The sequence below is a fragment of the Malaclemys terrapin genome, chromosome 8, assembly GCF_027887155.1.
Source record: "Malaclemys terrapin pileata isolate rMalTer1 chromosome 8, rMalTer1.hap1, whole genome shotgun sequence".
NCBI classification, from domain to species: Eukaryota; Metazoa; Chordata; order Testudines; family Emydidae; genus Malaclemys; species Malaclemys terrapin.
Window position 1 is genome coordinate 89,593,473 of NC_071512.1, and position 14,903 is coordinate 89,608,375.

Consider the following 14,903-nt stretch of genomic DNA (forward strand, 5'->3'; position numbering starts at 1 on the left):
TAGATGTTTTTGGCTCGAGCTGCAGCCTGAGCTCTGGGACTCTCCCACCTTGCAGGGTCCTAGAGCCCAGTCTGCAGCCAGCGCATGGTACATCTACACTTCAGTTAAATAGCCCTTTAGCCCAAGTCTTGTGACCCTGAGTCAGCTGGCACAGGCCAGCTATGGATTTTTAATTGCAGTGTAGACATACCCTGGGAGACCAAAGTTCAAGTCCCTGCTCCAAACCAGGCAGGACTTGAACCTTGATCTCCCACATCCCAGGTAAGGGCCCTAAACACTCACACTCACTGTCTCTCTCTCTCTCTCTCTCTCTCTGTCGCACACAGGTTTTTTTGTGAAAAATTCAGAAGGTTTAATTTTCGTTCCAACTGGGAATGAAAATAAATTCCAAAACCTCCAACGTTTTTTCAAGGCAGAATTCTGGTTTTCTGGCCAGCCCTATATGGTGCATCCTGACATGCAGAGAGCCTAAACTCTTGCACATCCTGGTATTGCTTCTATATCTTTTTATTTTGTGTGCCCTGTAACAAGTATTGCAGAGTTTCTTTAAAGCTCACTGAAATGTTAAAAGAAGAACAGGAGTACTTGTGGCACCTTAGAGACTAACAAATTTATTAGAGCATAAGCTTTCGTGGACTACAGCCCACTTCTTCGGATGCATATAGAATGGAACATATATTGAGGAGATATATATACACACATACAGAGAGCATAAACAGGTGGGAGTTGTCTTACTAACTCTGAGAGGCCAATTAATTAAGAGAAAAAAAAAAAAAAAAAAAAAAAAAAACTTTTGAAGTGATAATCAAGCTAGCCGAGTACAGACAGTGTGATAATTGTGTCTAGTTTGCATATCAATTCTAGCTCTGCAGTCTCTCTTGATATGCAAACTAGACACAATTAACTCCGGTTTGAATAAGGACTGGGAATGGCTGAGCCATTACAAACGTTGACTATCTCCCCTTGTAAGTATTCTCACACTTCTTATCACACTGTCTGTACTCGGCTAGCTTGATTATCACTTCAAAAGTTTTTTTTTTTTTTTTTTTTTTTTTTTTCTCTTAATTAATTGGCCTCTCAGAGTTAGTAAGACAACTCCCACCTGTTTATGCTCTCTGTATGTGTGTATATATATCTCCTCAATATATGTTCCATTCTATATGCATCCGAAGAAGTGGGCTGTAGTCCACGAAAGCTTATGCTCTAATAAATTTGTTAGTCTCTAAGGTGCCACAAGTACTCCTGTTCTTCTTTTTGCGGATACAGACTAACACGGCTGTTACTCTGAAACTGAAATGTTAGTGCATCAGACACTTCTTTAGCACCTTTTAGCAGATCTCAAGTGTTTTAGAAACATTAAGAAATTATCCTCCCAAAACCCCTTTGTGGTTTGTAAGGAATCTCTTCAACTACTTTTGAAATGTAAGCAATGTTTCACAGGTTAGGTCAAGAAGTGGAAAAAAGATACCACATCCACTTGAAACTGCAGGGTGTGTGCACAATGTAATTATTGGAGCTGGAATAGGGCCAGAACAATAGGGTTAATGCCCTTTCTCTAACGAAAAGTGCCATGGGATCTTTAATTACCACAAATGTTCAGAAATTCTGAAAGATGACAACTCCAGCATCAGGGACCCTGTGGCACTATACTGGGGCATTGGCTCTGAGGTAAGAATGACACCTATGTAGTCCCAGCATCTTTTCCTCTGGCACTTACATGTTTGAGGGATTGATTTGGCCCAAGAATGCGCATCTTCTAAGGTCTGACCACAGATCAGGATCACAGCATGAGGTGATAACATTGCCTGTGCACGAGGTACCATGGCACCATGTTCTGATAGCCTTCTGGTTAAAAGGAATTAAAAAACATTCACATTTCAGTAAATTTTTCTGCTGATTATCTTTCTAAAAGAGGAAGAATGTCCAGTTAATGAACAGAGAATGATTGACATGTTCATGTTACTCTGCTAAATAAGATGCTTTTTGTTTAGTGAGAAACGAGCAGCTGTGATTCCTGATGAAATATTTAATGCAGTCGGAAGCAATTCTGTCACTACTGTAAACTTCAGCAAGAATCAGCTGAATGAAATTCCAAAAAGGTATAGCTATTTCTTAGTAGATGTCATTCCACATCCTAACAATTCTTCTCTCTCCTTGTCCCTCAGCAATGTATTAAAATGTTGTGTTTTTAACCTTGTTGCCAAGAATATTTACTCCATATCTTAATTTCTACTTCAAGACGTATGTTATGTTATGATGCTATGAATAAGACAATTGCACCTTTTATTAAAAACGACTTTGCTTATTCCGAGTAGTGTGCAGGTATCTTACATAGATGCTAATTGTAAGTGAAAGAAGCATAGCTAGGAGAAGAGATGGCTGAGTAATACATTCATAACACACATGCGTGCGTGTGTGTGTTTTTATTTTTTTTGCTTTGCTAAGAGTTGTTGAAACAAATGAGGGGATACTTCAATGACACTTCACATAATAAAAATACAGTACAGCCAGTTGACTGGTTTGTTGAATCTGTAGGATTCTTCATTGTTATCACCACAAAGTGGTTCACCTTTTCCTATCCAAAGAAATAATTTGTGTGGAGCCACTGCTTTGAGAGCTGACAGCTGTGTGCTATAGATGAGGTCCAACTTAAAATGCAACTTTTGCAGGTACTTCAGTTTAGCGTTTTCTACAAGCATAAATAATTTCAACATTTTCCCCCTTCAATGATAGTCTGGAAGACTCTCCAAGCATAAAGCCACTAGTACTGTAGCTTTAGATATTATTGGACTTCATTCTACCTCAATGGAAGTCCACGGAAAGTGTCGCAATAACTTTAGTGGGAGCAACACAGTCTTTTATTTGTAAAGCACTTAAGAGTGTGCTGTACTAGATAAAAAGGAAGACATGATCCCTGCCCCAAGGAACTTACAGACTAAATAGATGACACAGGAATGTGCTTAATTCTAATTTATTTAATAGCACAGTGATATCTTTTTTTACAACATGAATTACTGTTTGTGGGCCTCAAGAAAGAAGTGAGTTTTCAGGAGGGATTCTGATGCTTAACAGGGGAGCTGAGAGCTACTGAAATTGACTCCCCTGTCTGGCACAATAGCCTTGTGGCTCAAGCTAGGAGCCACGGATCAGAACTGCCAAGCCACCATCCATGCAGTGAAGCAGAGATGAAGAGTCAGAAAGAGAGCCCACCCAGGGGAAGGAGGAGCCACAATCCTGATTAGGGCCTCTAGGGGCTACAGTAAAATAAAAAATATTATCTGGTAAGAGGAACACCCATCCTTGTGTTCTGACAAGCAGAGTATATAAGCTGCAGTGCCTAGACACACACAAATGTGAACGAAATAACATTCACTCTTGGTTCTATATGTTAGCTAGTTTCTTGCTGTTATACGGTATTTTGCATACATACCACAGTTTTGATCTTGTAATCCTTATTCAAACAAAACTTGTATTATCTTAAATGGGAGTCTCACTTGAGTAGAAGCTGTAGAATTGAGCCCTGCATGAATGCTTATAAACTCTTCTGGGAAGGACCATCTCTTCATATGTTTGTACAGCCCTAGCACAATAAGGCTGTGATCCTAACTGGGGTCTCTAAGCAACATTGTAATATAAATATATAATAATCATATATGCCTCCATGTCTAGACATAGACCTGTTATTTATTTGTATTGTAGTAGTGCCCAGCAGCCCTTATAATGGACCAGGACTCCATTGTACTAGGCACTGAACAAAAACAAATACAACTGATAGGGACAGACATTTTGTTCTATTTCCTAAATGAAAATGTCTCTTCAATGCAAGTGTATTCCTAGAGTTCTGTAGAAAAATCAGTTTATTAAACCAGTGTTTGTGCCTGTGTGTAAACAGCCCCATTTGTTTAGTCACTGTATTAAAGACTGGGGGAGTAAGGTGTAGGTGAACCGCGTATGTGAATAGCTGCTTGAAGGAATTTCAGGAGAAATCACAATTTGGAGAGATGAGTACTCTGCATGTTAATTACCTTCCTTATTGGTTAAAGTAAGGCCTTAATCTGAGGGATTTCAATTAAACTTCATGAACTTCCAAATAGTTCGCATCGGAGTGTCTCAAAATTATCTCAGTACACTGCTTACCAGAGCAACAAATACAATGGTCTCTGTAATTCACAATAATGATACAATGAAATAGAAATGAAAGACTGGAATTTAATTTCAGCATTGAAACAAGCTATTGCATTTCATTGTGGTAATAAGAGGAGTGACTCTTCAGTGCCTTTTTAGTAATACAGAATTTACAGTGTGGAAGTTAACAGTGAAAGTCCAGTCTGGTTTTGCCATAGCTTTCTGAAATATTTTGTTTGCTGATTGCACTTTAATGGTAAAGCCTGACACTTGGATGAGTGAGGGCAACCTTAGAAAGTTAACTGTGGGCTTTTGTCTTGGCATTAAAATATAAGCCTCAAGGACCATCAGCTTTCATAAGTGCATCTCCTATTATTTTCTTCCTGCCAACATTGCCACTGAAATCCCAAAGAGCACAGAAAATACCTGACTTGTAAATGAAAGTCCCATAACAAGGAAGTTGGTTTTTATAAATTACACACATACAATAAAAAGGGAGATGTTTTACTCATGTAATAAACTTTATTTGTAATGGGTTGCAGGATTGTGGAGCTCAAAGAATCCGTCTGTGATGTCAATCTCGGCTTCAATAAACTCTGTTCCATTTCCTTGGAGCTCTGTGTACTTCATAAATTGACACACTTGGATATCAGGTTTGTGATGTTTTGCTGGGCTTCCTTTTAGAGTAATTTCTTTTCATGCCATTTTAAACCAACCCCTGGTACAGTATTGCAGTACTGAAATAATCTTTCATTTTTCTAATTGTTTCTATGATGGTTGAACAGTTGACAGGCTTGGAGTTGGATGGTGATCAGGTGGCCTAGACCTAACCATTGAAAATTGATCAAGTGGACAAGCCCTAAGTAAATAAGACATGAACTGACTGAAATGCTCTGCATCAGGGATGTAAAGGCTGTCATGGAGTTTAAGTGACTGAGAAAAGAGCCTTAAGGGCAGTTGTGACAGCAGTGCCAAACAGTTATGCTCTCTGAGAATTACTCCTGGGACAATTCTGCGGGACTGTGTGCCTGCAGAAGACACCCCTCCTGCAGAATTCCTGTGCTTCCCTGCAGAAAACAGAAGGGAAGCTGCGTGGGGGGACGACCATGGGCACAGTTTTGGTGGGGGATTGACCCCCCCCCCCCAACAGAGGCGAGGTGTGGAGGAACACAGGGTTACATGCCACTGTCCCTCCTTCCCCCATTTCTGCAAGCGCAGAGCTGCCCTGCTGAAGGAGGCTGCAAAGTGGGCTCCTCTGACTCTGCAGCTGAACGCTGCCTCCTGGGTCCTAGTGCCAGTCAAGCTCCTCCTTTCTAGGAGCCTTCCTCTTCTCTGTGCAACAGTGAGTGCCCGTGGTGGGGCGGGGAAAATGAGGGAAGGGGAGTGAGAGGGTCGGGGGGAAGAGCCAGTGGGGAAGGGGAGGTTGGAATAGGGCAGGGGGAGGGGAATGTGGGAGTGAGGCAAGGGTGCTGGAACTAGAGGTGCTGGGTGCTGCCGCATCCCCTGGCTTGAAGTGGTTTCCATTATATACAGGTTCGATGGCTTGGTTCAGTGGCTCTCAGCACCCCCACTATACAAATTGCTCCAGCACCCCTGGAGTGAGTGGGGGAGGATGAGGCATGGGGTATTGGGGGAGGAAGATGAGATGGGGAAAAAAAGGCGATAAGGAAATCGCAGGGGGAAGCAGGAGCCCAGCATGCGGTGTCCCCTGGGCAGCAGCTGAGGCTCCCCCGTTAAGCAGGCCCATCGAACCCTCAGCCTGACAAGCCATACCCCCTACACCTGAACCCCCCTGACAAGCCCCCACACCCAGACATCCAGCCCACTGAGCCTCAACCAGCTACACCTGGACCCCCATCCCATCAAGCCCCACTCCCCCAGCACGCAGATTCCCCCACTGAGCCCCCCCACACCGACACCTCCTACCGAGTCTCATCTTCCCACACCCAGACCCCCCTGCTGAGCCCCAACCACCCTCACCTGGATCCCTGGCAGAGTGCCATTGCCCCTGCACCCGGAACCCCTCCTTCCAACGAGCCCCTGTGCATCCAGATCTCCCACACAGAAACTTCTCACCCCACACCTGGATCCCCCCCATACTAAGCCCCTTCACCCTTGGATCCTGCTAGGCTGAGCCTGCCTGTCTGCACCTGGTGCAGAGGGGCTGGGGTCTGGGATGTTTCTGGGGCAGACCTGACCCTTGCATTTTGTCAGGGTCAGGTGCAGCCTCACTGCCAAGTCCCTGTACCAGGGGAGGTGGGAGCTTCAGGATGGTCTCCCACCTCAATGTAGCCAATGGCCTGTGCTCCCCACTGCCATGCCGGAGCCACATTTATTTATTGACAAATACAATTTGCAGAATTTTACATTATTGTGTTTGTAATTTTTTTGGTGCAGAATTCCCTCGGGAGTAGAGATTAATAAGCTTGGAGTGTGTCCTTGGGCAACTATATTTGTAGTGGCCTCAGTAACTTCCAGTAGGCACCTTATTGTCATTCAGATAAACACATTTAATCTTCATAACTTCTCAGGGTGTTCATTCAAGGTGGTGGAATTGTCATTGGCACTTATTACCAGGGTATAGTGCAAAGTGAAAAGTAGCCAGACACAGCACCTTGCTTTGGCTTAGTTGCATTTAAACCAGCTTGTTTTAATTTATGTGCTGCTGAAGAGGGAGAAATGGGAGGAAGAGTTAGGCTGCAAGTTGCAGGGATGGGCAAGACCATGTGAGTTGGTTGATGGGGAGGGAACCAGGCTGAGTGCCCCAGGAAGGGAGTGAGGGCAGATTTGTTTAGTCTAAGACTGCAACATTTAATGACCCTCATTGATTAGTCCCCCTTACTTGAGTACTATATATGAAATGGCCCATTCCGTCTCCTCGAGCCCCCTTTCTCTTCTCATTTAAGCAGCTCCTGAAAACCCTTTAAGAAAGAAGGTGGGTTTGGGCAACATCATTGTACATATGTTCTGTGTTAGAGGTGGGGTGGAGGGTGCCAGCTCTTTGCACACTTTGACTGAAATGTTCTCAACTGTAACTACATGTTGTTTTAGTCCATAAACTTGGATGGATCTTTGTATGTCACTCTGACCATTGTACAATGCTGGGTACACATTACAGTGCTATATAAATGCAATATTGAAATTATGGCAGTGACTTGATTAAAGATTTGATTTACTTAATTCCTACTCCGTACATACTGAAAGTTCTTGTCAAATGAAAGTGATGCCACATTACAGAATGTTTGGGTATGTCTTTGATAAAATCTGTTCTCTGACTGGCAAAAATCAAATGCTAAAGAAAACAATGATTTTGATGCCCATCTGCACTAACTCTGGTTTTGGCATACCCCGAGGCAGTTGACTGGTTTAGCATGTTAGTAACATCAGCCCAAGAACAGACTAGCAACTTTTGCTTTCTGGAAAACCTTAAATTTGCTAAAGGGGTATAAATGCTGCTTTTCTTTGTTTACAATTCAGAAATAACTTTTTGACATCTTTACCTGAGGAAATGGAAGCACTGATAAGACTGCAAATAATAAATCTTTGCTTCAATAGGTAAGTACCCTTGCAGATAGACCTATTAACATATAATGAGAATTAGGCAAAGACCATCATGTGGCAATCCTGTTTGTGTGTTTGAAGCAATGTGCATGGGAGAATAAAAATGACAATGCTTCCCCTCCTCAATACTACTGAGCCTGTTCATATTAGGGTTCTGATTCTGCTAGTAAAGAAGTTTTGTTTCCACATCACTAATGAAAAGAATGGAGAATAATTTGAGATGTTAGTTACCTCATTTAATTGTTTTTTTTCAATGAGGAAAAACACCTTTTTCCTGCTTTCCCAGCCTCAGTAAGTACTTTAAATGTTCAAAGCATTCTGCAAATATGTTAACTAAGGAATTGGATTGCACTGCACTGCATGTCTTATTAAGCAGGTGTAAGTGTTCTTTGGTTCTATCTGCTGATAATTAACACAGGAATATTCTGTCACTGATGCTGGGAGGGGAGCACCTGATAGGAAAAATACTCTGTACTTGTGATTTTTTTTGTAAAGGGTGTCTGTGGGTATTTTTGAGGGTTTCCTGCCGGTCACTGGCTTCATCCTGTTTCTGTCATAGACATTTCTTGTAAAATCCTGGCCCTACTGAAGTCAATGAAGGTTTCGACTCTTCATATTTTACCAACGATAAAGGGTTTACAGACCTGAGCTATCTACCAAAGCCTTTCACTTTCTTGACTTGTAATGAGCTTGCATCTCCCACTTTTAGTTAGTGGTGGCTCATGGTTTTAGGAAGAAACTACTTTATCATGATTTGGAGCAGGCTTGAACATTTGACACCATTGCTAAGCAGAGCTTTTCAGGGCAAACTGCTTCTTACCAAAGTGTAAACACACACTCCTGACCAGCTTGTTGTCTGTTTGGCAGGACACAATGTGTGAAAGTATAGATTTTGATTCCTTTCTTCCTTTTTCAAACGGCATTGCTGGTTCGTTTCATACAATTTTCAGCCCATTTAAAAAGGGATCAGTTTTACAAGAAAATATAAATTGTCCCTTGTGCATGTTCCAGGTTTTTTAATTGAAACCGTATGTCAATTTGCTTGAATGTATCAAAGTCAGCACTTTGCTGGATCAGGCCCTATGTGAACAGTGAATAAGGGAACTTTCTTCAGTAGCAGATAGAATCATAGAAGATCAGGGCTGGAAGAGACCTCAGGAGGCCATCTAGTCCAACCCCCTGCTCAAAGCAGGACCAACAGCAACTAAATTATCCCAGCCAGGGCTTTGTCAAACCTGGCCTTAAAAACCTCTAAGGATGGAGATTCCAACACTTCCCTAGGTAACCCATTCCAGTGCTTCACCGCCCTCCTAGTGAAATAGTATTTCCTAATATCCAACCTAGACCTCTTCCCCCCCACTGCAACTTGAGACCATTGCTTCTTGTTCTGTCATCTGCCACCACTGAGAGCAGCCGAGCTCCATCCTCTTTGGAACCCCCCTTCAGGTAGTTGAAGGCTGCTATCAAATCCCCCCCTCACTCTTCTCTTCTGCAGACTAAACAAGCCCAATTCCCTCAGCCTCTCCTCATAAATCATGTGCCCCAGAATGTCCCTTCCACCCCAGCCCTCCTGTCCCTCTGCCCCAGGGCTCCCTGCCCCCTCCGATCCCCCTGCACCAAGGTACCTGGTACTAGGCTGTGATGCATAGAGACGCTAGCTTTCTCTGCCTATGCTGGTGCCAATTGGGGCCAAACTTTTCAAACAGTTTACAAAGCACAATGGGATTTATCGGCATACACTTTTCTGCATGCACAGTACGGTGCGCATTTTTCAAAGAACTTACTGCTGCAGCAAATGGCTGGTGCTTGCAGGGAGCAATATATGTCACTTGTTTCCTGAGGCATAGTTGTTATTTAGTAATAATCAGAGCTAGTTATATATTTATAACAGTGATTTAAATAGATTCCGATTGATATTTATTCTCTTTCTAATTCCCATCTCATTTGGACGCTGCAGAGAATGGCAGGCCCCTCCTGCCTTCGCTAGTGATTCCTTCCTCCAGGCAGCAATACACGTGGCTAAACCCAGTGTGGCTGGCTCCATTGCTCCGATCGAGCCTGCCCCTGCCTCTCACAAGCTATGCTTAAAGTGTTGTTTTAAAAAACAGTCTCCCAAAGCACTCCCCTTGTCTGACCACCCTGGCTGCAGCAAGACTCTTGAAAATGTTGCCATTAAAAGAGCAGAATAAAAACTGAGAGTGGGAAGAAAGACACTCCCCATCCCCCCCAAAAAAACAAAAAACCCCACCCCCATTGTGAACTCTGATTCGATCTGTAACATCTCAGTGTTTTTCCAACAAGAAAAAAATTAATAGAATTCTGTGGGGTGGAAGTAATTTTCCTTCCGCTAAGACAATCAACGCACATTCTGTTTAACACAGGATTGTTTTAATTGCGGTTTTTTTTAATGACTTAGTGAAGATCCGTTTTGTTTTTAAGCAGTATTGAAGGTTCTTCCTGTATTAATATTTAAAAGGAAAACACTCTTTTTGGAACCAAATCTTGCCTGTGTCTTAATTAATGAAAACAAGCTGTGAAAATGGTGGGGTGATTTAGTTTTTTTGCTAAATCACTGGGTGCTATGCATTATGCTAGAAATACAGCTGTTAGTATTTAGCGGAATCTATAAATAGTTTGTAGATAAGTATTTCTGAAACATTTTTAAATTGTGTGGTGCAGTACATCCATTACTAGTGTTTCAGAGCTGCATTAGTCAGCTGTCACGTTAAGGGAGCAGTGGGTGGATAAAATGCTGGATGATTACAAGTAACGAAGCTTCTACTTAATTTCTTTGTGCCATGGACCATAAACATGGTGTCTGTAAATGAAGGGCTCTTGTTTTAATATAAAAAGTGGTCATAAGTATAGTGGGATTTGGGTTGGGGGGGTTGGTATCTGAATGGTGACAATTTTTCATGGGTATAAAACAAGCAGGATTAAGCTTGGGGAATGTAATGAATGTGTTTACCAGGAACTGTTAGCTCAGACTGTAGGAGGAATATGTCCGGCTGACGACATTGCTACGCTCAGTTTTACAAAATGAGTGCTGCTGTCCTTTTGTTCTCTGTCCCATAAGCACCGAGCAGTCGTCATACAAATTACATTCTGCTTTTATGTTTGTGAAATAGACTAATCAGTATTACTGCCACTGCCGCAAAAATGCGTGTTTAAAATGTATCTTTAATGAGTTATTATTAAACAAATCCAGTTAAATCTAGTCTTTCACCTTACTATTACTGTTTTGTTACCCATTTTTTATATCTGTGTTTCTGATTTGATTCCTTAAGTGAATTTATTTTCATTTTTTGGTAGGTTTAAAATATTTCCCAATGTTCTTTATCGCATCCCAACACTTGAAACTATCCTACTCAGTAACAATCAGGTTGGATCCATAGACCCTCTGCAAATAAGGAAGATAGACAAGCTTGGCACCTTAGACCTTCAGAATAATGACCTCCTTCAAGTGCCACCAGAACTTGGAAACTGCGTAAATCTTAGGTGACTTTTTTTTTTTTAATACTGCACGGTAACGTGGTTTTGATAACTGTTTTTTAGGCCTTTTTTTAGTCACAGGGAAAATGGTAGAGTAACAGTGTACTTGTGTGTTGGTCTAAATTCATAAAATGCCTGACCTCTAGTCATCAGCTATGAAGCAGCTGCAATTTTTTTCATAGTTTCTCAAGACTAATTGAGAATACAGGAAATTTTTGGTTCATGATTTTATTTATCTATTAAACACAAACAAAGTAACATGAAAATTATACTTCGTATTAGAGGCTTTCTCACATTACATAGGGGTACCTGAATGTGGAGTTTGGCCTTGAGCATCAAACTTGACCGTTAGTCCAACTTAATAAACCCGCAATTTAGGAAAATTTAGAATTAAGCTGCTTGTCTGCTCTTAACTTGCCTTATCTTCACTTACTTCAGGGATTGTTCATAACAGAGGATTGTCCTCAGACTCATGTATAGTGCCCCATTTATTGACATTTGTCCCATGGCCATTTGTCAAAAGTAATTTGTTAAAAGACTTAACAGTAGGCTGCCCAAAGATTCTGCACTAAGACTGGTATTTAATATATTGATCAGTGATCAGGAAGGGGTGGGTTAGTAAAGTGTCATCATTTGCAAAGGACACAATATTTACAATAGACGAGTGGAAAAGCCACTGAGGAATTTCATAACAAAGATAGGTGAATGGGCAATGTGATGGCAGATGAATACAGCGGTGACATCTGTATGATAACCCATATTGGAAGGAATAATTTTAACTCCTCAACTACATTCGTAGGTTCTAAATTACTTTGCGCATTCAGGAGAAAGATCTGGATATAGTTGTATAAGCTCCATGAAAATCTCTGCTCGGTGTGCTTCAGCGGTGTTTAAATAGAAAAAAACCCAAAATGTTAGGGTGCATAAAGAATGTGATAGACAATAACACTGAAAAATTATATGGGCACTTTATAAATTAATTTTAGGTTCTCACCTGGCATACTCTGTTCAGTCCTGCTTGTTCAATCTCAATGTTTATCTAGAGACAAGTAGCTCAGAGATGGGGATTGCAAATTATTAGGGGCATAACAAGACTTCCTCATGCGGAGAGAATGAAAGATTTGGGACTGTTCTGGTTTAGAGAAGAGATTTTAAAAAAAGTCAAAAAATGATTGTTACAGAGAAGGTAAATTGAGAGCAAATATGTACTTTTTTCACACTACAGGATTGGGGGGGTTGATGAAAGTGGAAGGTAACAAATTTACATTGATAAAAGGAAATGTGTGTACACACTAGAGCTGGTCAGGAATTTTTCTACAAAACAGTTTTTGTCAGAAAATGCCAGTTTGTTGAAACCACTGCTTTTCATAGGAAAGGATGGTTTCAATGCCACTTTCATTAGGAAGGTTTCTTAGGTCCAGGGTGGGGGAAGTGAGAAAGAGAGGCCAGTGGTTAGCCACTCACCTGGGATGGAGGGCACATGCCTGGTTGTGGGAGACCCTGGGTCTCCTCCATGCCAGGTGAGTGCTTTAACTCCTGGTTAGATTCAATAGATAGCCATTTTGAGAATATAAGCTCTCAAGCTTCAGGGAATAATCCAACCCCTACATGAAAGAGTTTGAATAGAAACTTGCCCTAGGGGCTGGTCATTTCACCACTGTGATGCTACTGGTGTTGACAAAGACAAGATACTAGACTAAATGGGTCTCCGGTCTGGCAGTTCCTGTGTTTCTTCTTGCAATTCATTAAATAAAATTTATGTTTAAAATTAAGGTTTTGAAGTCGTACAGGGACAAATAACTTTTTCAATAACCACTCTTCAGCCTACCACTAGCTTTACCAATTTAAACCATTTTTGTGAATGAAATGGAAATCTCAAGTGGGCAGACAGCTTGTATATCAAGCTTCAGTTCAACATAGTTTAAAATGGCCAAGTTATGAACCCTAGCACTGCTTTTTCCAATAGAAGTAGCAGTTGTTCTCTTACCATAGTGGCATAAGTGAGAACCACCTGCTGCACAACTGATTTGGCTTGAGAAGAGGTGCTGAGTCACCCAAATTTCTCAGAGTAAACAGCATGCTTGTTTTTCTGACTGAGAATTTTACAAGTGACTTTGTTTTAGATTTACTGGATAATCATATTTTCAAGAACATGAATGTATGGGCTATTAGACTCTTGCAGACTTATGGAGTGTAGTTTTCTTGTGAACTCTAAAACTACCTATGTAGCACTGACAAATGCTGTTCATGAGTAGAATTTTAATATGTTAGTTAACACAACAAAAATACCTTTTTCCCCCCCCCCCCCCTATTTAGACAGGGCCTAAGGGTCTGACTAGTTCAGCAAAACACAGACCTTAGGTGATAGGGAAGGCTTGAAGGGAATATATGGGAATGTGCTCTGGTGACAGGACTTGTGCTTACCCAGGGGCCTATGCATAACAACTGAGTTGGGAAAAGGTAACGTTGCCATTTAGCGCAGCGCTACAACCAGTTATTCCCATTGATTTTAGCATTTATTTTTTATAAACGCTCCCTCTCCTCCTCTCTTTCCCCCCTCCCCCCCCGCCCCGTGGCCGGGGGTTTTACTGAAAAAGTATGTGTTCCCCTACATGTACAGTAGTACAGTATTGCAGGGCACATGGGTATATTATGCACACACAAAACTATCCATCACTACATCTCTGTTGGCATACTATTAGCACTTGAATTAGACCAATATGAAATAGAGTAGCAGAAATTCATAATGTAGTATTACTATTCCATCTTTAAGCAGGATTCTTTTATTTTTCTAAAGAACCATAAGTGTGCATGGTGTATGAATGTGCTGGCACAAGCAAAAGCACTGACAGTAATAATTTTTATTTCTATACTTCCCCAGGACACTTCTGCTAGAAGGAAATCCATTCCGCACTCCTCGAGCAGCCATTTTGGCAAAAGGAACAGCAGCTGTACTAGAATACCTAAGAAGTCGAATTCCTACTTGATCAGAGTACACTTATTTTTTTGTTAGGCTTATGGATCAAAATACAAGCAAGATTTTTACAATCAGAAACTCAAAGGCCATACATCATTCTAACTGACTTCCTTCCTGTTTGTCAACTATTGATTAAGCTGGCCTGTGCCATAAAGCAATTTTTATAATACTGCTTTTACTCTGCATGTTTGAAAAAAATGCCCATCCATAAAATCTCAGCTTTTCTTCCAGAGTTGCATAGATCAATTGAAAATACCACAATGCTAATTTTCTTTATTTGTAATGCAGTGATTTCAATGGATACTACCATTAACAATGACAATTTTTTCTACAGTTCAGTTTAAAAAAAAACATTTTTTTTATGAATTAATTTTAGGGACACTAAAGGGGTTGCATAAAAGGTAAAAAGTAAACTTTCTGATTTTCTTAGGTTTGTATTGTCCATAGCTATGGGACCAAATGCTTTATAGCAGGTGACATCTTAATCAAATAGGTAAGTGTTTCACACTGTCTGCCTCCTGTTAAATGCCCGAAACCTTAAATTACACACCAATGCTATAATAATGGTAAGGATACAGTATGAACTGTGCTACAAAGAGTGTGAAGAATGTGTTTACAAAAGTGATTGAATTCTACTTGTTTGACTAGTAATGAATAAATGTTTCCTGTTGGGTGTAAACCATTACCTTTGTTTAGTTTAATGTACCAGTCAAGCTCTCTACCTCAATAACATTAATATATGCTTGCC

The 14,903-nt window shown here is 41.0% G+C and overlaps 1 protein-coding gene across 1 annotated transcript in view; it reads left to right on the forward strand.

Moving 5' to 3' along the window:
* LRRC40 (leucine rich repeat containing 40) overlaps positions 1 to 14,837 on the forward strand; it is a 31,880-nt gene extending 17,043 nt beyond the window's left edge. Inside the window, exons 11-15 of the mRNA XM_054037103.1 lie at positions 1,992 to 2,099; positions 4,668 to 4,778; positions 7,603 to 7,680; positions 10,999 to 11,184; positions 14,060 to 14,837. Of these exons, the coding sequence (XP_053893078.1) occupies positions 1,992 to 2,099; positions 4,668 to 4,778; positions 7,603 to 7,680; positions 10,999 to 11,184; positions 14,060 to 14,165 (589 nt within the window). The 3' untranslated portion in view covers positions 14,166 to 14,837. The remainder of the gene's footprint in view (positions 1 to 1,991; positions 2,100 to 4,667; positions 4,779 to 7,602; positions 7,681 to 10,998; positions 11,185 to 14,059) is intronic.
* Positions 14,838 to 14,903: the final 66 nt, after the last annotated feature.